This window comes from Magallana gigas, chromosome 7 (genome assembly GCF_963853765.1).
Source record: "Magallana gigas chromosome 7, xbMagGiga1.1, whole genome shotgun sequence".
Classification (NCBI taxonomy): domain Eukaryota; kingdom Metazoa; phylum Mollusca; class Bivalvia; order Ostreida; family Ostreidae; genus Magallana; species Magallana gigas.
In genome coordinates this window covers 15,498,781-15,522,992 of record NC_088859.1, presented here as the reverse complement: position 1 = coordinate 15,522,992, position 24,212 = coordinate 15,498,781, and the positions used below count along the sequence as shown (strand labels likewise).

Genomic DNA, 24,212 nt, shown 5'->3' with positions numbered 1-24,212 from the left:
TTTTACAGCCATATGAATAAATCATTGATTAGTCTGTTATTAATAAGCATTCATTTTGGTCGTAAGTCTTAAGTTCTTTTGTAAAACGCACCCAGGCCTCTGGTGTACACAAGGTTAGCAAATTTGACCTTGGACCCTCATAAACGACCTGAATGGCTTTGGCCTCTCACTATTCAAAATGTGATGTCTGTATTTTTTTATTATTTCAAAAGATTTGGCCATGAAAGTTTAAGTTGCCAATATACATGCAGTTGTCACCTCTCCTCTACATAGTAAAGACAAAATATAAAAAGATTTTTTTTAAATATTTTTATTCCTGAAACAAAACAACATATAAAATTATAAAACAAAAACATATATGAGATCATCAGTAGTGCACTATTAAATATATAATTGTAAATCATAATTGTATAACTTCTTGTGTCCATCTATTTTTTTCTTCCTTTTTTATATACTCGTTTTAGAAGTATATAAGAAATGCTACAACCTGTCTAAACAAGTTCTATAAGGCCACTGACTGCAAAGCACCAACCAATAATAGAGTTGGCTAGAATTTAACCTGAACCTAAATGTACAAGTAGCACCAATAAGAAATGTATATATACTGCTTTCAACTTTCCATCTGAAAAAAAAAAATATAACAAACAAAACCATCATACAGTGACTTTACAGTAAAACTGCTTCACTTAGTGACCAGCTTCCAGCATGGTGATCTGTTGGGTTTTCATGAAATCTGAAAGACAATGGGGATTCTCGTTTTACAATACATGATACATGTAAGAAACGAAACTTAAAACATCTGTATAACAGATGTCTGCATACAAACTAAAATAGTTGATCCCTGAAATGCAAACATGTGATTATGCCAGGCTAAATAGTTGTAAACAATAATAAATGCTTCTTTAAATGCAACATTTTAAACTTCTAGTTCATCAGGGTTTTACACTCTGATATTTGCTAAAATTTCATTCTTGTGTACTTGATGGAAAAACCAATCTAATGTGAGCTACTCATAAACTGACCAATGAATACAGCATGTTTCAGCAATCATAAACCACAGGGGAAAATGTACTAGGTTTTTAAGAGCTAAAACTTTGTGATAAACAATTGTGAATATCTGTTACATATCAATTAAATGACAAAGTGTTCCTAAGAAATAAGGACTTTTGATTAAAATACTACTAGTAAAACATGAAATGTTACATGCATATTGTTAATTTTCTTAAATTATTTTAGAGCTGTGTTGAAGTTGGCTTGTAGGTAACATTCATGACATTTTACCTTTTTTTAAATTCAATATACCTTGTACAGAAATCTCTTGAATATTAAGTGTAAACAATTGACCTTTAAATTTTATACAATTTGCTGCATAATCAACTGGAATTATTAAAAAAAAAAAGAATCCATAGAATTGCTTGCATATTGAATCATGTACATATCATCATATACGGGTACATAAACATATAAGCATAATCTAAAGACTTTTCTTATCAATACTAATCCATAGATCTAGTAAGAAACAAAAAATTGCATTTCAGAATGGCAAGGCACATACGGGTGTTGTGGACGGAAAGAGTACATTTTCTTTCAACCATTTTGTATCATTACCCAATATATTTTCTATTTTCAACAACTTCTAAATTTATCAAAATGTGTTATAATTTTCAGCGCATTTCTAAATGTCATTTTTGAAATGTGCAACATACCTATCTAGTTATATTTACTAATCACCTTATCAACATCACAAATGAATAGTAAGTCAACTGCATTAGATGCTAGTGCTTGAGTGTGTCTCGAATATAATCTTCAATGAGTTACACATGATTTGCAAAAATACCATTATATGATGAAATGTAACATTCCATGAATGTACGACAAAGTGAAAATCATTACAACCATGAGAAAATGTTTCCTGGTTAAGATTACTAACATACAAATTATGTTAAAACAATGCTACATTTAAAAAAAATACCGAATTTGGCAGTCATTGTGGAATCATTTTAATTGGTGGTGGTTAATTTTTATGGGCAGTAAAAAAATAATCAAGTTTTTATGAGGGTAAGGGGTATCAACAAAATCCAAAACCCATGAGCTACCACTAAAAACAATGATTTCACAATAATCCTTAGCATAATAAATGCATTGGCTCAGATATGTACTTGCAAAAATATATACTAGTAATTATCGATTCATAAATGCAAGAATTTTCATTATAAATGAATATGAATTCCCTAGCATACATGCATGTATTACATTTCATTCATACACACCTGCAACACACTAATTTTTCTTGATATGTTTTTTTTAAATTGGCATCATATGAAAACTGGCAGTAGAATGTAAAAATTGGTTGAAAAATGGCTGGAAGCTATCCACAATAATCAGATGTGTATATTACTGTATATATACAATTTGCTTTTCTGTTGTGCCACATGCCCATGAAAACTAAAACATACAATTACAAAGAAATACACATGCAGAACCATCATCACAATTCATATATACTATGAAGGTAATTAAATGCTAATATTGGAAGTTTAATATAAACACGTTACAAACAAAACAATCTTAAAGCACTTACTATCATTTATTGATGTTTGTTTGGGTTCATATTTGTTTATATTGTTTTTGTATTATACATGTGTTAAAATTTTACGGCAAATAATATACAAGCACAGCTACTATCTACCTGAAATAAGACAAGTATTTTTATGTATAAAAATTTAACCCATCATTGTTCAGGATGAATTAGATTAAAAGATTTACAGAAATCCATGTACAACACTTTTCATTTGTTCAAAGTGAATAAGTATGCATTGGAAAATTAACACACGATTTTCCTTGATCAACCAAGGTACTGAATCGCACTGTCGATTTTCTATTGTCATCCAAATATCTCTCTGTCCTTCTTTATTTCGTTTTCTCTTCTTTCTATCTCAACATTCCTCTTCTTGATAAGTTTAATCCTGGCATCCAAATTCCCGGTCTCACCTAAAAAAAGGGAAATAACTCTGTAGATAGTAAATTATCAAATTATTAATACATGTAGTAGCAACATATGAAATTGCTGTAAGTATTTTATCAAGCCCTAGTTCAGGGTTCGACACTAAGGCACGTCCGACCGACATTGTCTAGTAAACGATAGGTCCGGTCGGGTTAAATGTCTGTGTACTAACCCGACTGGTCGTGTGAAAAAAACTTCTGTAATATTAATATCGATAGAAGTAAAAACACCTTTTCCTAACAGACTTAATTTCTACAAACCGTTATTTAAGTACAATCCAAGGACTAACCTAGAGGATGAAGTGGGGGAAATACTCATGCACTTTTTGATCGGTAACTTCCCGGAATTTCCTCCGAACGAAAAGTCCAAGTCGCCCTGTACACGGAGTTCATATAATCGTGTAAATTAACCTAAAGGGCTATAAAGTGATAATTATTTCATTCTCCTCACAAACTCAGTTTATGCCTCTTGTGATTAATTAATCTAGTCTGTCTTATCTTAAGGGGTTATAAATACGGGTGATGCAACCACATGCTGTACAAAACGATGTTTAACAGTGAATATGTTGGTAACTTGTAATTAGCTAATAACACTGCCAAATTTATGCTAAAATAATATCTTTTTTTAAAATCTAAATCCTCAACATAATGGTTGGGTTGGAATAATGCCACCAAAATACACTAAAAAACAGAGACTGATTTTATTTGTCATTTTAGTTAACACAATTACAAAACATTTGATCTATAAAATATATGAATACATCAAACAATTTAAATTAAATAAACGTGATATATTTTTTTTCAATTTTTATAATTTGTTTTATTTTTTAATCATAATGACTTGTTTCTAATTTAATTTAAATTATTATTTAAAAGATTAAATTTGTGTATATCATCATTATCATGATTGTTGTTATGCCATTGTCAAGTAATGAAAGTCTCCCCGATTTCTCAAACTTCTCCATGTTTCTCTGTTAAGGAGAAGTAAAGTCTCCCTAAAGTTTTGTTGGTCCCTGGTCAACCATTGAATACTTGTATCATTATTAGTACAGTTTGAATAAAATAAAATCTTAAATAGTGTCTGAATGATTCATATTGGTAAAGATAAACTAATACAATTAAACAAAAACAGGTATTTAATATTTTATGTTTGTCGTTACTTCTAGTTTATTTTTGTCAAAATTGGTCAGGGCTAGTAGTAAAAGAGTCAGGGCTAGTGAAAAATTGCTGAGGTAGCCTGACTGGTCTAGTTATTAAAAAACTTAATGTCAAACCCTGCTAGTTCTTAAGTTACATGAATGCTTTGATCTCATACTTCTTATTTATTATTTACCTCCCTACAGATTTTTCAAAAATGTGCCACAATCTTCAATAAATCAATAGTTTAAACATGCCACTTGATCGGCAAAATATGAAAAATTTTGCTTCATGTGCAGTCTTACATTTCTTAATTAAATACTGTACTTTTATCACAAATCGTTGAATACAATTTTTTGTGAATTAAATTTTATTGTTCATTGAGTTTCAATATTTGTTAACATATTATTGGCCATAAATATATCTATACTTGATGCTGATTTTCATTTAATCCATGAAAACTGATGCCCAAATTGAAACCATAGAATTATATTTAATGCAGGTTGAAAGATTTATGTATAACTAGGTTTTATTGAACATGTGGTTATGACTGTCTTTTTATAGTTTGTTTATTAGGAGTAGTTTACGAATTGAATCGGATATGTAGAGCATGACTGGCATGCAATGAGATTTTAAATCATTCAAGCTCAAAACTTTCAGCTGTTTACACGTTTTGCACCCACCTGCCCACGCATTGATGCATATAAACTTGCATATGTTATGAGTAATTTTACTAAGTATTAATATGCATTTCATGATGTTTTTTGCTGCAGATTTCAAGTTCTATTTCAAGAGAAGGTGACAGATATTACACAATATCTATATACCTTATTAAATAAATGAGCTAGTCTTTCAGCACTTAACCATAATCAGTGTTTTTATGATTGAATAAGGTAGTAAATATTTTATGTTCGAATTAGAACATAATGGCACTATCGGTCAGTACTGCAAACTTATCCTACCTGAAATGACTTCCTTAGTACTGATCACTGTTGCTCTGCGGTGGGTGGATGTTGTTTTACTTTTGGTTTCTGGGGAAACTTCCCGCACAGTGCGCTTGTTTTTCTTTACTTTCTTGACGTCAACAGGAAGTCCCAGGCGAGCGTGGACTGACAGTCGACTAGTAGATACATCTTCTGCTGGGTTTGGTTTCTGTTTAACTGGAAGATTCCAATTCATGTATTAAAGACAGCAGTACAATATGATTATGTTTACATCCTTTACAATGAAATACTGGCTCCAAAGCTATTAAATAAGAAATACAGAATAGATTTAAGTCAAAATATATATTCTGGATTAATGATAGAATTGGAACAGTTACCCAAATGTTCAGTACTCAGTGTAAAGATATAAAAACCAAAACATTAAAAGCTATCTGACTTATTATACCTGTGTCATACTGGAAAATCACAACAGGACTTGCTTTGCCTTCCTTCTTGGATGATTTTGGGCTGTCTTCCATTTCTTCCTCTTGATCTCCATCCTCCTTCCTACTGCTCTTGTTAGTTGTGCGTATTAAATGTCTGGCATCAGTCTTCGATAGTTTCCTTCTGGTTTCAGCGTCATCATCTTCATTGTCTCGAGACACAATCCTTCGACTTATCTTTTGATTGTTTGCACTGTCTGTTCTTTTGGTGGGCAGCACTATGCTGGTCACAGGAACTGATTTATTTCTTGTGGCACTTTCTTCATCATCACTACCTTCCATTTCAACAAAATGCTTTTTCCTATGTTCTTTCACTTTGGATTCCCTGTTCCCTTTGTTGCTTTCACGTTCTCTCTTTTCTGTCTTCACAGAATCTTTCCTATTTTCCCCAGACTTTTTTCTTTCTTCTCTCTGTCTTTTCCTCTCCTCTTCTTTCTCCCTCCTTCTCTCTTCCTCTTTTTTCCTCTCCTCTTCCTCCTTTTTCCTTCTCTCCTCCCTCTGGGCTCTGTATTCCTCCCTTTCTTTCTCTCTGACAGCTTCCAATCTTTTCCTTCTCTCTCGCTCTATATCATCTTGATTCCTCTCAGATGTTGCAGCCTTTTTGTTTCTCCAAGTGTCTTCATCTGAATCACTCTCAGAGTCCTCTGAAGAAGAGCTACTACTTGAATCCCCATCAGAATCCTCAGATTCACTATGTCGCACTGACTTCACAGATTCTCGGCTTTTACGTTTGTGGGGTGTAATTTTTGCACCTTTATTGGTTTCACTATTTGTCTTTTTGGCACTTTTCTCACTTTTGTCATCTTTCGATAACTTCTTCTCTTTTGCATCTGAAGATAACCTACTCCTTTTGTGACTGTGTCCTTCCCTGTGTCCTTTGCTGCTTTGTTTATCTTTACTGCTGGGAATTATTCCCTTCAAAGATATTTTCTTCTTTTCTAGACTAACTTCTGAAGAGGCTTCAAATTTTCTTTTTCTAGCCTCCAACAATTCCACATCCTTTCCATCTGCAACATTTGTGTCACTTTTACTTGGAACTGTTCTAACACTCTGTGTCTTACTAACAGATATTCTCTCCTTAACACTGAGTTTACTCACACTCTTTGTAACCGATACACGTTCACCGACAGGCTGTCTAGAATCTTTGTCTTTCATGGACTTTTTGTCCCCTCCTCTTCTATCATCTCTGCTCCTTACTTCATCGAGTGAATTTTCACTCACCCTCCCTTTTTGAGATTGTCCTGCTATTTGTAGCATCTTATCTACAATACTGGATTTTCCTTTTTCCCTCGGGTCTATTTCTCTTCCTTTTGGATCTCTTTTCCAGGGAGACAAAGATTTTGTTTCAGGTGAGCCATATGCTTTCCTTCTGGGACTTGGTGACCTGTTCCGGCCTGGCTTTGGTGACCAGTTGTTTCTCCTCAAAGGTGAAAGAGATCTCTGCCTACTTCCTGAAAATAATTGTCTGCTTTGAGGAGATGGAGATCTACGATATGAACCTCTGTTATTCATTGCTACTGGAGACCTTGACCTTCTCCGTGAGGGTGGAGATGGGAACCTCCTTAATGGTGAGCGTGACTTGTAAGGTGAATACTGTGAATGTTTTGGTGAATACGATCTACTGCGAGATCTTCTAAATACTTTTCCTCGCCTGTCTGGTGAAAAAGACCTTGACCTGCTTCTAGCTCTCTTCAATGGCAGCCTCCTGGGAGAAAATGACCTACTTCTGGATCTGGGTCTAGCATTTTGTCTTGGTGGGGGTGATCTCCCCCTCTGTCTTGATTGGGATGGGGACCTGCTCCATCGTTGAGGGGTGAAGGATCGACTGCGCTTACGAGGACGTGGGGAGAAAGATCTCGGAGAAAAAGACCTGCTTCTCCTTGGGGAGAGACTTCTCTTTGGACGATACAATCCTTTAGGAGTTCTAGACCTTGACCTGCTTTTATATCTCCCGTACGGAGACAGTGGTCTTTTGTAGGGTGATCGTGATCGACTTCTTGAGAAGGATTTTCTCCTTCTGTAATAGGGCAATGGGGATCTCTTTCCTCCTCTCCTTGGAGATATTGATCCACTCCTGCTTCTGATTTTTCTGGGTGACTTTTCTCTACTTGAGTAACTTCTTGATCTCGAAGAATATGCCCTTTTAGGTGATGTAGATCTCCTTCGATTTGATCGAGATGGGGAGGTATTTCTTTGCAATAGAGTCACTATATCACTGTGTCCCTCAATGGGAATAGATTTTAAAGAGGTTGTATGAGACCCTGATAGATGTTTTGGTTGTGGAGATGGAGAAGCACATTTGAGGGATGCTTTTGAGCTTGATTGAGATCTTGTTTGCTTTCGACCTGAACTTGACCTTGAACCTGAACGTGATCTGTCTCCAGAATGCCTTCTTGTGTGTGAACTTGGTCTTGAACCAGATTGAGAACTTTTCCTAGAATGTCTACTAGCACGAGAACTTGGTCTTGAATCAGAATTTGAACTTTTCCTAGAATGTCTACTTGCACAAGAACTGGGTCTTGAATCAGAATGAGAACTCTTCCTAGATCGTCTACTAGCGCGAGAACTGGGTCTTGACCCTAAAGGAGATCCCTTTTGTGAACTCTGACTGGCCACAGAACTTGACCTTGAGGAGTTGCTGCTGGCAGGTCTGTCCGGTGAACTTGACATACTTTTTTGTCTTTGGTTCCGTCCTATTGCAGGTGATTCTGATTTTGCACTGGCAGAGGAGTTTTTTCTTCTCCGTTTGGATTCTGGAGAGGGAGACCTTGATTCAGCAAGCCTGTTTTCAGGACTCCTATCCTCCATATTGGATGAAGTTTTGTGGTTTTCTTTGTCGCTGTGATTTCCATTTTCTTCTAGCTCTTCTTCTTCATCTGAGGAGTGCTGAACATCGGATCCTTCGTCCGAGTCTGAGTCAGTGTCAGCATAGCGGGAAAACTTGTCTACAAAGAAAATTGAATGTTCAGTATAAAACTCAGCCCATTTCCGTTTTTGGATCTTTGCTATGATGGTTTCTTTACACTAATAATTAGTGATGTTCCAATCATTGAATATAATCGAAAATTGATCGATTGTTATCGCATTCTAAGTGCTCGATCATAAAAGGTTTCATTACGATTAATCGGTTGAGGTGTTTTTCCCTTTCAACGAGTGCATATCAAAAACAGAATATTCTAGATGCGAACTATCTAAACCCTAAAAAGGCGCACGGTCTGAAAATGGCAGCTCCATTTTCTTACTCGGGAAATATAGCACATTCCCGAAATTGGACGCATTTTGCACGTTTTGGTTTCAAGAAAATTAATGTTGGACTGCTTACTAAAGAAAATCTTTTAAATATAATTATTTTATAGCTAGAAATACTAAGTAAATCAAATTACAAAAGCCTAGTAATAAGTCTGTTCATTGTAACTTGTTTATTTACATTAGCACTACACTACAAAATATAAAAATCTCCCGATTATAATAAATAATTAGTTAGTTGCGAGAAACCATTTAACAATTATGAAAATCTCACCGATTCCCATCACTACTAATAATCATTGTATATTTCAAAAAGATTCAATAAGGATAACTTTAGTTTTGGGTTTGAACTACAATACATACATTGATAAAAATATCAATTTATATTCAGTATTCAATAAGTATTTAAATTATGTTTTCTTAATTACTATTAAGTATTCTCTTTCTATGTCCAACACTCTTCATATCAATGAAAATTTTAAACTTTTCCAGTTTTTCTCCAGGCCTTTTTTGCATAGCGGTACCACCATGCACTGAAGATTCCCCGCCATGCATCACACAGTGCCGCCATGCTTCCCCCTATGCATTCTTATTCTTTCACATCTTAACAGTGATAAGTTGTTGTAAAAATGTCATTATTCCGTTCAATCTTCATAAAAACACTTGCACCCGCAAAGAGCGTCGCTAACTCTGACATCGATCTCAGCAAGGGGCACAAGTGGTTAATGGTTAAAGGACTTGGCTAATGATTGAGATATTTTGAAACTGAGTTTATTAATTGGTAATAAATGCATAAATAGAGACTTGATTACTTCTTGTTTTAATATAATGTGCCTTTTTTGACACCTCCGCCATTATCGAATGTTGTGGATTTTCCCAGATCTAAAAATAGCACAATGTTCACTCAATGGTGTTAGCTTGGTTGCGATATGCTTGAACTGTTTATTTGCCGTAAAAATATTGGAAACTTGAGCAAATGTACTCAATAAAAAAAAAATACAGTTAACAGCAAGTAATACACGGAAGACTAGAGACATCGTATAGTATAGTATGATATGCCTCTGAAAATGATTGTGTGCACATGTATAGGGACTGACTGCCAAGTTATAGTAAAGTTACTAAACTTAAAGCTGCTTGGTCCGATTTATTTTGTAATTACAGTATCAAAATTTGTTCCATACAAATCATTTATCTCAGAAAGTTATGGACTTTCTCCTATTTACACCAGCAGAATCAGTCTCCTTTCAAAGTTAGAAATATTCAAAGTAAATAAAAATAATTTCTCTTTGGGCAAACGAAAAAACAAACCAAAATGCATCACGGGAATGTTTAGAAAAGGAAACCGCTTGGTTTCGTCCCCCGAATGATTGGGGTTATTCAACCCGCATGCTATGCATCGATTGTAAAGAAAGCAGACTTTGGAAATATTAGCGAACAAAACGTACACATGTTTATTTGTAATTTGTCTGATCATTTCGACCTTTATTTAGAGCGATGTCAAATTCGTAATACAACCATTCCCGTCTCGTCGCCAGGGGTGAAATTTAACATGAGGCGAAATAACGCGGTACCTTTTAATGTCGTTTGTTTTGTTAGCAAATTTTGTACGTATTTTTCTTCATTGAAATTTGGCATAATTGACGGGTAAAACTACTGCAATGTCTATTATTATACATATATTAATCATAGCCATCGTTTAAAAGCGTGCATAAAATTTGATATAAAATCGGACCAAGCAGCTTTAATTAAATCCAAATAATCATATTATCACAGAAACTTTCATATTAACCCCAAATTTAAACAAAAAATATCGACTGTCCAGAATAATTGAAACAAGTTTGCTGTAATTTTATGGTTCTGTCTTTTCTTGTAACCCCCCCCCCCCCAAAGTAATCTCCTCTATATAAAAGGAAAAAGAATAGAACAGAAGGTGTAAGAACTGCTTTATGAATCTATATTTCTTGTAAAAGCTTCTTGAAAAATGTGATTTTGAAAAAAATGCTATTAGTTTTGCTAGGAAAAAAACCCCAGAAAAAATATGGATAGATATATGAATTACAAATAAAATGAAATAATACTTGTTGATGTAGATTTCATGAGAATGCATCAATTATAGTACAGAACTTGTAGTACATTTAATCAAATGGTATTGTAATCATTACGCGCAGTGATTTCGCGCTGGCTGGGGCGCTGTTACGGCGTGAACCAACGCTGGCAAACTTTCCCCCATGCTTAAAAAATTTTCTGGGGAAAACACTGCTTTTCAAGTTAATCAATCAAAGCCAATTTCAATAATATAATACAAGTTGCAATAATAATCATATAAGTAAACATATTTCAAAGGAATCATCAAGTCCTGATTTACCTTTTGGTCTGGTGGGAGTAGAAGATTGACTGTTTTCATCAGAAATGCCCGATAAACCTGAAGATGCCCATTTATCCTGTGGAAGCAACAGCTTGGACTTAGCTGGCTGTGTTGAATCCTTGGATACTGATTCCTGAGGCCCAGGTTGTGCCTCCTTTTTGGGTTCTTCCTGGGTCAGTACAATTAGGCATGACCGCGGTCCTGACGGGGCAGTGTTCCAGTTGTTTCCCCTTCCTCTCCCACCCCTGAAGGGGCGGCGGTTGTTTCCTCTCCCCTTCTGAAAGCCCTGGTTTGGTTTGGACTGGAATGGCAAAGACTGGCCCACTGGCTGATATGTTGAAAAGTTAAGACTTTGTGGAATAGCCTGGAATAATCAATAAGGCAAATTTATAATTGCCATACAATTGCTATACAGTACGCTATTGTGTAAAAAATGAAAAAAAAAATGAAAAAGTCAGGGGACATTGGGCAGGGTGGATGCATTTCACTGCTCTCTCTCTCTCTCTCTCTCTCTCTCATTTTACCTGACTTTAATGTCTTTATTGCAATTTCTGCAATTCTGTGTTGCCAAAAACTACCTTTCAGTTTTATGCTTTTAGGAAACATACCTTCTGTCTGTGAAATTCAATAACTCAATTCAATTTCACGTTTTCCAGAATCAAAATATGAGGGCTCTCGAAGAGAAGTGGTTTAAGGCTATGCATGTCTAGATAGAATGTTCTATCGTTAAAATGACAGATGTCCTATGGACCCGGTTTAACGATAGAATTCGTCCCATATACTCGCTTCGTAGCAAATAAAAAAATTATATCGCCCTGTATCTCGCCTAAATTTTCATATGATTGATCTCAAATACCTTCAATGTTGCTCTTTTATAATCCCATAATACCACATTAACCGTTTTTGCAACGAAATCGCTGCCACTTTAATCATCACATTTGAAAATTCGCTGTTTATGGTCGCCATGTTAACGATAAAATCCTAGACATTCCGAGTGCGATATTTGACAAAATGGCAGGCAAATTCAAACGCGTATTTTAACAAAATGCCTTGGTACGACTCCTTAAATGGATATTTTGTGGACTAAACTACTTATGCATGTTCAAAAAGGTTTGTAATGTATAAAAACATGTTTTTTCTCTGCAGATTATCTTTAACAGACTTAAAATCGACGCGAAGCTGATCCGCTTAGCGGCTGCTACATTGCAAGTATATGGGACGAATTGTTACTGTGACCTGAGCGTAGCCTGGTCACGGTAAGATTATTTTTTCTCATGCATGTCCACTTCTCAAAAGAGAATAATCTTCATGTTGTAGATAGATAATTAAGTTGGTAAACGAGGTTTACAAATTGATATAAATTAAATCATATCAATATGTTTTGTAACACTTACTTGACTAGGCTGTGTCTGTGGCTGTGTCTGTATCTGGGGTGGGTTACTTGAAGAATCATCTTTCTTTCTTTTTAAAGAAGCTAAAGCTGCTAGTCGCAAAGCTTCTAAATCATCCTACAAAATGTTCCAGCATAATGTATTACCATATTATGACACTAAAATTAATTAAATGTGAAAAATGTTAGGACCTGGACACATGGTTACTGATCGTTTATACAATGTACTGATAAAACAGATGGATTTTAATGTTACAACGAACACTAACCTCTTCGTCGGAAGCCATCTTGGACAGAAATTGTGATCTCGCGTGCACGACAAAAAATAACCAACCAACCAAAATATTTTTTAAATAGATATTATGTAATCTGATATATCAAAATTCGCTCTGATAACTTTATCTGATTTTAAAAAATAAAATATATAACAAATATCTATCTCGTTTAGTTACCGAGCGTTTTGATTGGTTGATTATACTTCGAGGAGCCATTTTCAAAAACTGTGCAGGTGCCCCAAAACAAGACGTGCACCGATAGATAAAACGTTAGATGTTATCTTAGGTAACAGTGCTGTATTTCATAATCATATGTACACATTATGGGTTCAATGTTCTGTTCAGTGTTGATTGTTGTGTCATCTTTGATTGTTTTTCTATTTCCAAAAAATTTAAAAGTTCGGTCATAAAAACATTTTTGTCATTGTTTATTTTGATTAACGTTTCTGGCGTGCCAGTACTGTGTAATTGTAAATTTTTAAAGTTGATATTATATAATATCGAATTCATTTATATGTATAAAAAAAGAAAGCATACTCCTCAGCTTTTCCTAGAAACATAGATTAATCAATAATAAATGGTTTACTGTTGTGGTTGGTAAAAACATGATAATTTTCACCTCATTGTGTTATTTAAACTAAAGCTATGGCATTTTATGATAACCCATACTATAGTCTGTCCCAAGTTATTGCTTTCATCGCTTTTTGATGATTAAAAAAAAACAAAAAAAAACTTCACATACCTGTAAAAGAAATACAGATGAAATTGAAGTAAAAGGGATAATATCCCAAATATCTTCATTGACACATTATCATTTTTCAGTCATAAAAGTTCACAGGAATGAAATCAAATTTCTTACGAAGAATTATAATGGTTTATCTTTTTACCATTTGGAACCCAATCTGATTAAAATTAGATCCTTCATGCTTTCGTATTTGATATGTCGCTGTGAGGGCCTCTCACAGCGACATATCAAATACGAGAGCATGAAGGATCTAATTTTAATTAGATTGATTCGGAACTCAATCGGTATACCTTGCACATTTTTTTTAACGCTATCATCCGGGCTTAATTATGGTTGATGCAATGCAAAATCCCCATAGACTTTCAATTTTGGGTTGTGTATTGAAACGTGAAGCGGTAGAGGGGGCATTTCAAAACAGATGATCTAGACATTTTTCATATTAGTAAATGAATGTAGTTAGAGCACAAAGAAATTTATGATTATCGAAATATCAAGCGAAAAGTGGTGGGAGCAAAAACTCGAGACAGAGCATGTATAATACATGTTTTTTCAAAGCAAGTGCTCAAAAGAATTGCATTTATTTTCAGAACATTAATACATCTGTTCTATATTAAATATTTTCAACTCTTGATATTGATTTGTTGCAACTGCTACCATTTTGTTCATTCAGTTCAAACTATAAGTCAGCATTATATGTGACAGTGGAGCCGACACCTGTTTACTATGAGTCAGTTCACAGAGCTGAGGGGACTTTACCACCTGAGGGAAACCATCGGCTCAGGTAAATTATACACCTGTGGAAACTAGCAATTAAATTTCATGCACATGTATGTCACATAAGTTATGATTGCATGTAGTTTATGTGCATTAGAGCAATCATTATTTATCACATTGAAATTCTCAAACTGTCAACTGGTTTATTTGTATGACTAGGAAGTGTTTATTTTGATATGTTTAAGATTTAATGATTTTGTTTAACTTTAAGTACATGTACATACTAATTATGTATGTTCAATGAATGCTTGAAATGTACAAGTTTTTCTCTTTAAAAATCTCATGCTATGTACTATTTACTGTGTATTTTAAAAAGTAACAAAAATATTATATACATGTATATATCTAAGATAGATGTGAAATCCATGATCTTAATACCAGGTGTATTGTATGGGCAGAATATTTTTGTAGGTGATGTATGTGAAATTTTTTAGGTGGATTTGCGAAGGTGAAGTTGGCTTACCATGCTCTGACAGGGGAAAAGGTTGCTATCAAGATCATGGACAAACGCTCGCTTGGTGTAAGTGTTGTTACCAAATATGGAAATTGTAGGAATATAATGATTCATAAAATGAAACTTATTCAAATGCTCACTCTGTGTAAGTGTTGTTACCAAATATGGAAATTTATAATTGTATGAATATAACGATTCATAAAATGAAACTTATTCTCATCAAGATGAGTGTATTACAAAAAATGATTTTGAGATTTTGTGAGGAAAAATAAAAGTCATGGTAGTACAACATTTAATGTAATTTTGTACCAGTTCTTGATGTGGAGATTTTGTTTTGTAGGAAGACTTGCCAAGAGTGAAGACAGAAATCGAAGCCATGAAGGACCTGTGTCATCAACATATCTGTAAACTTTACCAAGTGATTGAAACAGAAACCAAGTTCTTCATGATTTTAGAGGTTTCTTAGCACCTGATTATTTCATTTATATGAAGATCTCAATTTTTTTTATTGCTAGTATAGATATTAAGTTTAAAAAAAATACATGAAAATGCACTTATTCTCCTTTGCAAATCTTGCAATAAATACCTACCATATGGAGTATATTATCAAATTTTTGGCATGAGAGCAAATACATTCCTTTTCTGTTTTTCTTGGCCTTACATGCTCTAAAACTCCAAGGAGAAAAATCTTCTCTGCTTTTTTACTAACTCAATGTCTGCAAGATTCATTTTTTTCTTTGATTGGTGATTCGTTTCAGTATTGCCCTGAGGGAGAGTTGTTTGATTACATTGTATCTAAAGACAAGTTGTCTGAGGAGGAAGCCCGAGTATTCTTCAGACAGATAGTGGCAGCTGTAGCGTACATACACAGTCAGGGCTATGCCCACAGAGACCTCAAGCCAGTGAGTGAACAAAAATATGCTCATTTTGTGAGCTGCTGTGGAATCATTAATATCGGTGATGGTTCAAATTTTGTTGATTTTTGGCCAATTTTAGGTATCCTCATCTACAAATTTACATTCCCAAATACTTATTAGTTCGATCTTTTATATATATAATATTCATTTATAAAAATATTAAAAAAGAGAGAAAAGAAATCCCTCATGAATTATATTGATTCCACAGTAGTATAAAGATAATTGTTATCATAAAGAGCTAAAATTTCCAATTCCATGCATACGATACAAACAGCTTTCAAAGAAGAGATAATGATATCGTTATTTTATGAAAAATTTCATGTTATGTGTGTTCATTTCTTCAGGAGCAGATTTAGAATAGGGCCATTATTAAAAATGGCTTTTATTTTTTTTTTGTAGGAAAATTTATTACTGGATGAGGACCAGAATTTGAAATTGATTGACTTTGGTTTGTGTGCAAAACCAAAGGTAAGTAATGTGTTTCAAAATATCTTATTTAACAGTGTACCTGTATATAGCAACATTTTTAAACAAGAAATCTAAAGACTACATTATGTACAGTGCTCTTGATTGTCCATGGCTCCAATCATAATTCAGAAGGTACTTTATTCCAGTTGAATGTGTTAATTTTCTTGATTATCATTATTTCATTGACTTAACTAAACAAACCTTCACCATTCTCTACTCGAACTCTTAATCTAGTTTTATTTTTAATTTTGCGTGGTTTTACCAGGGTGGGATGGACAGTCAGCTGTTTACCTGTTGTGGGAGCCCTGCTTATGCTGCACCTGAGCTGGTGTCAGGCAGGGAATACCTCGGATCAGAAGTAAGGCTAATTAAAAATCTAAATATTACAATATATTTTTTCTTTTCTTCAAGTATTTGGTCATGGTTGTATATTGTTAATGAAATTCACTAGCAGGTGGTAGGTATTTACACGCACAAATTTTCCTTTCAGGCTGATCTGTGGAGTATGGGGATTTTATTATATGCTTTACTTTGCGGTTATCTACCCTTTGATGATGACAAAATCCCGTCACTATATAAAAAGATTCAGGTAACTTTTAAAATTCATCTTCTGATCACTTTTAAAATTCATTTATATTAATAAATTGTTTTGTTCTATCAATTTCATATTTGAAGAATTTTCTTAATTTACATATGATGAATGTACGATAGATGAAATGAAGTTTGATATTAAAGTAAACAGATTTTCCCTAATGTTATTTACAGAGTGGTAAATATGACACACCATCATGGCTGTCAGATGAGAGTAAGTCACTGATAGCATCCATGTTACAAGTAGACCCTAAGAGACGGGTCACCATTCGACATCTCCTGGCTCACCCATGGTTAATGGCTGATGCCCAGTGTCCAGTGGAGTGGCACAGTAAATATAAGGTACTTGGTTTGCAACCGTTTCTATTAGGAAATCATGAACCTTAAGTTACTGTGTAATCATCATGTGTAATCATCATTTTTTGTGGGGGAACATGTTTGTGGCTTCCGTGGATAACCCTTGCCCACAACCTTATATCCCCAGAAACTTATACACAATCATTTATTTAATATTAATTAAAATTTTTTATCCTGATTACACTACTAACGAAATTGCGTCTTCACGAACCAAGAAAATCTTGGCTACTCACTAACATTGACCCCCATGAATAAAGATTATTCCACAGTAAATGTGTCTTCATTTTAACATTTACTGAACTTTCTTCTTGCCATAAAAAGTAACGTATATTTAATTATATATCATTTCTTTTTCTAGAGATGTCTGGATGAAGACTGCCTCACTGAGTTAGCAGTGCATTATGGGAAGACAAAGAAAGATATGGAAGCATCTGTTTCAGAGGTAAATTTGTTTAATATTAAAAGATAAGGTTTACACAAAGGATAAAGAAATGACTTAAATACCTAAAGCATAGAAGAATCTTTCAACTTTAAATTCCAAGATATCATTCTACATGTATGGAGACTGAAAAAATACCTTTATTTTTGCCCATATGTTCAGGGGTCTGACTAATATTTTTGCTTTTTATTTACAGTTTAAGTTTGACTACCTTACAGCCACCTACTTTCTTTTGCTGGAGAAGAAAATGAAAGGTCGACCTGTAAGGCTTCTGAATAAGATCAGAAATCATGAAGGAACATGCAGGGTACTTAAATTTCATTTTTTATCTGTGTATTTATCATAAATGATGTAGCTATTTGAGAGTTTCCGCAGGCACCTGACATTATGTATTTTTCTTTTAATAAAAAATATACCTTTACCTATAATTACATACATTGGAAGAATAAATTTTCTATTAAGAAAAAAATAAATATTGTCAGGTGCCTGTGAGAGTTTCATATCATTTACATGGGGAAATGAAGAAATGATAATGATTGTTGTAAAAGAAACAAATGGTAAGAGGAAATTATAAGCTAAAAGGAAATGTAGTTGCATGTCATGTTGAATCTACTTGTACTGTACATGTGTTAGCAAATATTTAGTGTAAAAAATACTTATTACTAAAAAATTGACCCATGAATTGGTGTAAATACAGTTATATAAAAATGGTATTTATTTGCTATGAAAACATTCTTTTGTGTTTTTAGGAAAAAAGAAGTCACAGTGCAGATGATGCAGCCTGCTATGAATTGGTGTACTCCCCACGAATTGCAGCATCTGAGAGACTAGATTCTCCCAAACCCAACAATAACAACAAAGACCTTGGGCCGCGCCCCACAACGTATGGAGGCTGCGAGGAGAGGGGGAGGAACCGGGCTAGGGAGAGGCTGCCTTTCTCATCAAAGGAGGATGAAGAAAATGAGAAAAATTCTGCAATCACTAGACAGGACAAAAGTGGTAGAAAAGACGACAAAGAGAACTTTGCTGTTCCTCTTACCCCAGGGATAAGGACACCAAGGCCGAAAGGTGTGAAGACCCCCTACCAGCAGCTGATGGTGCCCCCCTCCAAACCAAGGTCACCGCTGATGGCCAAACAGTTAATACCAACATCTCTGGATGACACTTGTAAGTCAATTGGCTGTCTACATATCATCTTTTTTAAATCATTGACATTTGGTTTATATAAAAATGATAAAAGTTTAACTCCAGTAATTCAGGTTTTATTTGTCAAATTCTGCTTTCATTATATCATTTTCCAAAGAATTGAAATGCACACAATTTAGGCATAGTTTAGAGAAAGGGGGAGGGGCAACTGACAAAAAGTCACCTTTTATCATAACATCTAAATTTAATTCATAAAGGAAAAATATTACATGGAAATTTATCCAAGTGAGAATCATTTCCCTCATTGAATTTTAATATTCAAAGATAATCCTTTCATTGTATGAACAATTCATTATCAATCCACAGCAGATGACATGGTGGTTAGGGATATTTACATCAACTGTCTTTTGTTAACAGTGTCCCCAGGAAAGTCGGACCACTCAATGATGAACACGACACTCTCTCCATCCCGATCTTATGATTCTCAACTCAACAAGCTCCAAGATCACCCCACTCCACTCAGTGCTAGCAAGAGGTCAGATTATGTTGTATTAGTGTTGTTCATTAATGCAGTATATTGTTATTCTTTATGAAGACTTTGATAGAGCTACATCAAACTGATTTTTCCATAAATATGGTTGAGGGTTGTTTTTGTTGTTGCTTTTCATTGCTCTGCTAGATTTCATTTCTGTGCACAACCAAAGTTTTAGATATTTAAGAACAGAAAAAAATTAATATCTCCAAATCCTTATACTGAGGATGTTTGATCGTAATTCTGAATAGTTCTTTCAGTATTTCTAAGTATTAGGTTTGAACTTATCTCTCTGGATTGCTGAAGTTTTAGCTGTAAAATATTTTATTCTGATTTCATAGTTTTATATTTATAGTGAAAAATAGGAAAGAAATCTTTTTTTGCACTTTTTTCATTTTTGGGGCACCCTAAACCACATCATGAGCTTTAGTAGCTTGGCTTGGCAAAACATACAGGGCCACCAAGGTCAGAAGTCATGAGGGTTTACCCTTGTGTTAATTATGAAATTTTAGAAAGAGTGTGATCAAATCTAACAGGGCTGCCTCAGCAGATGGCTTGGAGGGAGAGTTTACACCAAAGTCTCGTAAGGCCTCAGTGTTTGGGAGTCTGGAGAGAATGTTCAACATGCTGACCCCTAAAAAACAGACCAAGTCCTCTTCTGATGGTCCCAGAAAGGTTAAGGTAAGCTGCCCAAGTTAGTTTTTATCGATTTTATATACAATGAACCTTTCAAAACTTGCATAGTTCATTGTAAAAAAAAAAAAAGGCAGGTTGATTTTTATGGGTTTATGAATTGTTTATTTTATTTTTGAACTTTTAGGCTTTACACAATATTTTCCGAACAAATGAAACCAATCCTGAGTATGTACTGGAGAAACTGAAGGAGGTTGTAGAAGAAAAGTGTGTTCCGTATAAACAGAGCGAGTAAGTTTTTAAGAATAAATGTTTAAGAATGTCTACTGGACCAAAAATCATAATCACAGCACCAGATCTTGATTAAATATCAGTTGATTTGGGACTTCTTGTGTATATAGATGAGAAATTCTTATAATACTTCATGTACAAATTTATGTATGAAAAGAAATATTGATAATTATTCAATTGTTAGTTATTTAATTTTTTCCGTTTAAAACTGAAAGAATATTAAAATAGTGTTTAAATTCTTTTGAAAATTTGAATATGAAATATATTTTTTTTTCTCCAGCTATACACTTCGCTGCACTGTGATGAGTGATTGGTCGAGAGTTCAGCTGGCCTTTGACCTGGAGATCTGCACGTTACCCAAGGTTCCCTACGTAGGAATCTGCAGGAAGCGGGTCAAAGGTGATACCTGGCACTACAAGAAGCTCTGTGAGGACATTTTAACTTCCTGTAAACTGTAAGTCATGCTGTGGTAAGTTTTTACTGCAAGGTGGGCAGGAATTTTTTTCTTAGCATGGGTGGAAGATTTGAATTGTTTTTGTTCTTTATTACATGTAACATTTACATAATCCAGGTTATGATACATTTGGACACAGTTGTCTCATTTTTATTCTAAGAATGTGTGGGAAATTGGAAATGCTGCTATTACTATTTGATATTGATATAGAATATTTTTTTGCTTATCCTCTTTCCTCAAATGGTACAACCACGTGGTTTGCGAAGAGTCTTGATATCATCAATTTTACTTTTGTCTTTTAATTTAAGTCTTACGAAACACTTTAGAGTGATTACCGGTAAAAGTCTTTGAATTTAGTGACTTGTTGTTAAATTAATCATTATGAAATATATCATTATTGTATATAATTCTGAGATTCAAACATAAGTTGGGCTTTTATGACATTGATGTTCTGTTGCTTTCTGAAATACAAGTGAATGAATAAACTTAACTTTTAGAGGAAGTTTACTTCCAAAAGAAATTTCAAAGCATATGAAGAAAAAACATGATTTGAATCATTATGTAACCTTATAAATATTAGGTAACTGCATTCTAACGAAGTTTACTTGATGCTCTCTCTGCAAAGGAAACAAGGTACATGAAGTTCAAAAATACATGTGTGCACAAACAGTGAAATTTGCCAGCTGTCTCATGGAATCATCTGTGATCAGCCAAATAGTTTTCTTGTCTTTGACAGAAATTAAAATACCTTGAGTAGGAATGAGAGAATTTTTAAAAAAAATGTTTAAATTAGAGTTACCCCCCTTATTTAGAACTAGTTAAACGTTATCCTGCAGTATTAGAAAGCTTCAGAACAATATAAAAATTTGTGTATAACTAGTTTACATATAAATACATGTACTTTATAGTGATACGTGTATTAAGCGTCAATCAAAATTGTCTGGGGTTACTTTTATCATCATTTCATTTAACAACACACTTTTCATAAATTTCTCCTGTTCTCTTTTAGGAAATGATGAATGGTTGTGATACATATATGATATTGCCTTGAAGAGTACTACACATCCTGTACCATCACGCCTCAAAGAACACTAGAGGCACTTTATAAATGTCTGTGATTTCCCTCATCAAAGTCTACAAGCTTCTGAAATGGTGCTTTAGTGAATGTTTTAAGTTTATGAAAAAAAAGCAGAAGAAAAAAAATGGAAACAAAGAAACTGAGTTTTAGCTGTGTGTGAATGCAATGCAAGAGGATTGTATTTCCAAGAAAAATTGATGACCTTATATAATGGACAGTGATATTGAAATTATTTTTATTGGTTTAATTGCTGTCCACACTTTATTCTTTACTGTAACCCCACCCCACCCCACTCCACCTACTTACTAACCATGATCCACCTCTGTACATGCACACAGGCCCTATATAGCATGATTTTTATTTGTATGTTATTAATTTGAGTGCTAGAAAAATATGAAATAGGATTCACAGCTTTACAGAATTACAGTAACGTGGAAAAAAGAATACCTTACCAGTAATATAAATTCAGAAGTATACCTTGGTTTTAAATGATGTTGAAATTTGGATTCTTTTTTCTGCAGTTAATGTAGTTTTTATTTAGTTATTTATTATTTTAGTGGTTAGTTATGTTGAAAAATTGTTTTTATATTTCAGAATACACATTTTATGTAATTTTTAATATTTCATCTTTTTTTCACTCGTACATTGTCAAATGTCCAGACTGTCGATAATTTCACTATTTGTAAATAAGACTGATTTTCTTTCACCTCTTTCCTTTCTCACTCTCTGTCATTCTGGTTGTCTCCCTTTGTATATATACATGTATCTGACCCCCATTATTTTGTTCTGACTGCCCCTGTGTGGGTAAGTTGTACTGAATATCTGCTCATTACGGGTATACTGTCATACCCAGGTTATATATGGTACATAAACACTTAAAGGAGAAGCCATTGTTATTTCTTTGTGAAGAATTACAAATAAACGTGTAAACGGGTGAAATCTTATAATATTAGATCAATATTGTGTTTGCGTTATTTTTTCTTCTTTCATTGGTGCGTGTTCACTTCAATACAATCTTTATCAAGAATGAAATTTGCAATGTGTAACGAATGGAAGGTAATGATTTATAAATTTAGGTCACCTGAGTAAACTCAGGTGACCTATTGGTATCTGTTTTCGTCCGTCGTTGTGCGTTAACAATTTTACATTTTTAACTTCTTCTTAAAAACTACAAGCCTAATTGTTACCATTTTTAGTGTGAGGCATCTTTATGGTAAGAGGAATCTAAATTGTAAAGTTCATGGCTCTACCACCCCCAGGGCGCCACAGGTGGGGCCAAATACGCAAAAAAAGAAGCTAAATTTTCAAAAATCTTGTTCTCTACTCCCAAACATGTGAGGAAAAAACTGGTTGCATGGTTATGATGTTCATGAAGACCTCTACCAAAATTGTGAAATTCATGGCCCTTGGGTCAGGGGTTCAGGCTCTAGGGTGGGGCCAATAAGGCCATATAGTAATTATGTAGTAAATCTTAGAAAATCTTCTTCTCTGCTCCTATATATATTTGTAAAAAAAACTATATGCCTGGTTATAATGTCAATGAAGTCCTCTACCAAAATTGTGAAATTCATTACCCCTGTGTCAGGGGTTCAGGCTCTAGGGTGGGGCCAATATGGCCATATAGTAAAAATGTATTGAATTTTAGAAAATCTTCTTTACTCCCACACATATACGCAAAAAACTGCATACATGCTTATGATGTTCACTAACTCCTCTACCTAAACTGTGAAATTCATGGCCCCTGTGTCAGGGGTTCGGGACATGGGGGAGGGGCAATATAGTGTTAATACATATAATGTTTAAACATCTTTATCTCGCACATCTGTATGAAAAACTGACTTCATAATTATATTTACCAGGAAGTCCTCTACTGAAATTTTAAATTTCATGTCCCCTGGAGTATGGGTTTTGACTCTAGGGTAGGGCCAAAATGGATGTATAGGTGTTGATGCATATAATGTTTCAAAATTATCTTCTTTACTCCCTTACATCTGAAAGGAAAACTGAATTTATGATTTTGTAGACCACATCTTTAAGTTTTTCCTCAAAATTATAGGTTTCATAGTTCTTTTTGAAAGATTTTAGGCAGGGAGGTGGTCATCATTACAAATTTATAATTTTCTACTCCAGAATGAAACCTAATTAAATGCATACGAGGGTTGTCCCAAAATAATATAGACAGGACACATAATTTATAATCTGTTCACAGCAATTTCATTAGACTTCTGTGTTTTCTTCAATGACTCTTTGGCAAACAGTGCTGAAAAGTTCAAATCTGTACTTTATTTATTTCTCGAGAAAATGAATAATTAATAACAAGTTTTGTCAGGCGGCGCAATATGCGACGTCGAAAATTTCCAGTTTTATGTTGCTAAACCCTCCATATCGCTTACGATAACATTTACGTTTTATTTCCGAAAATGTCTTAGAAAAAATATTATCTTTGAACATGTACCCTGCTTGCACATTCAATATGTATTTCTAGTTTTGT

At 34.1% G+C, this 24,212-nt stretch overlaps 2 protein-coding genes across 6 annotated transcripts; one reads left to right on the top strand and one right to left on the bottom strand.

Annotated features, from left to right (window-relative positions):
- Window positions 1-1,062: 1,062 nt before the first annotated feature.
- Window positions 1,063-12,885, bottom strand: LOC105341837 (serine/arginine repetitive matrix protein 1). Of its 2 annotated transcripts, none has more exons than XM_011448574.4 (6): window positions 12,837-12,885; window positions 12,572-12,685; window positions 11,178-11,541; window positions 5,530-8,511; window positions 5,103-5,300; window positions 1,063-2,991 (listed from the first exon to the last, which is right to left on the bottom strand). In XM_011448574.4, the coding sequence occupies exons 1-6, from the start codon at window positions 12,852-12,854 to the stop codon at window positions 2,885-2,887; spliced, it is 3,783 nt and encodes a 1,260-aa protein (XP_011446876.3). In that variant the 5' UTR covers window positions 12,855-12,885; the 3' UTR covers window positions 1,063-2,884. The 2 variants fall into 2 exon arrangements, with proteins under 2 accessions (XP_011446876.3, XP_034313507.2); XM_034457616.2 differs by having other exon boundaries at window positions 2,884-3,011.
- Window positions 12,886-13,038: 153 nt separating this feature from the next.
- On the top strand, window positions 13,039-21,906 carry LOC105341835 (maternal embryonic leucine zipper kinase). 4 transcript variants are annotated; one of them, XM_011448572.4, is made up of 17 exons: window positions 13,039-13,128; window positions 14,258-14,368; window positions 14,796-14,881; window positions 15,156-15,272; window positions 15,574-15,717; window positions 16,132-16,200; window positions 16,466-16,558; window positions 16,691-16,789; window positions 16,966-17,133; window positions 17,507-17,590; window positions 17,784-17,894; window positions 18,337-18,754; window positions 19,151-19,268; window positions 19,802-19,946; window positions 20,086-20,189; window positions 20,470-20,643; window positions 21,653-21,906. In XM_011448572.4, exons 2-17 carry the CDS (start codon window positions 14,311-14,313, stop codon window positions 21,657-21,659), a joined length of 1,995 nt encoding a protein of 664 aa, XP_011446874.3. In that variant the 5' UTR covers window positions 13,039-13,128; window positions 14,258-14,310; the 3' UTR covers window positions 21,660-21,906. The 4 variants fall into 4 exon arrangements, with proteins under 4 accessions (XP_011446874.3, XP_011446875.3, XP_034313508.2 ...); XM_011448573.4 differs by having other exon boundaries at window positions 20,470-20,658; XM_034457617.2 differs by having other exon boundaries at window positions 19,778-19,946.
- The last annotated feature ends 2,306 nt before the right edge of the window (window positions 21,907-24,212 follow it).

What these genes read in the sequence shown, in the direction of transcription:
- LOC105341835 (XM_034457617.2), top strand. Translation starts at nt 14,311, where the DNA reads ATGAGTCAGTTCACAGAGCTGAGGGGACTTTACCACCTGAGGGAAACC. An exon ending in TGGACAAACGCTCGCTTGGT is followed by an intron (nt 14,882 to 15,155) that starts GTAAGTGTTGTT and finishes TTTGTTTTGTAG; the next exon opens with GAAGACTTGCCAAGAGTGAA. An exon ending in ATGGTCCCAGAAAGGTTAAG is followed by an intron (nt 19,947 to 20,085) that starts GTAAGCTGCCCA and finishes TTGAACTTTTAG; the next exon opens with GCTTTACACAATATTTTCCG.
- LOC105341837 (XM_011448574.4), bottom strand. An exon ending in CACAGACACAGCCTAGTCAA is followed by an intron (nt 11,542 to 12,571) that starts GTAAGTGTTACA and finishes TGATTATTCCAG; the next exon opens with GCTATTCCACAAAGTCTTAA. An exon ending in TACTAAGGAAGTCATTTCAG is followed by an intron (nt 2,992 to 5,102) that starts GTAGGATAAGTT and finishes CCCTTTTTTTAG; the next exon opens with GTGAGACCGGGAATTTGGAT.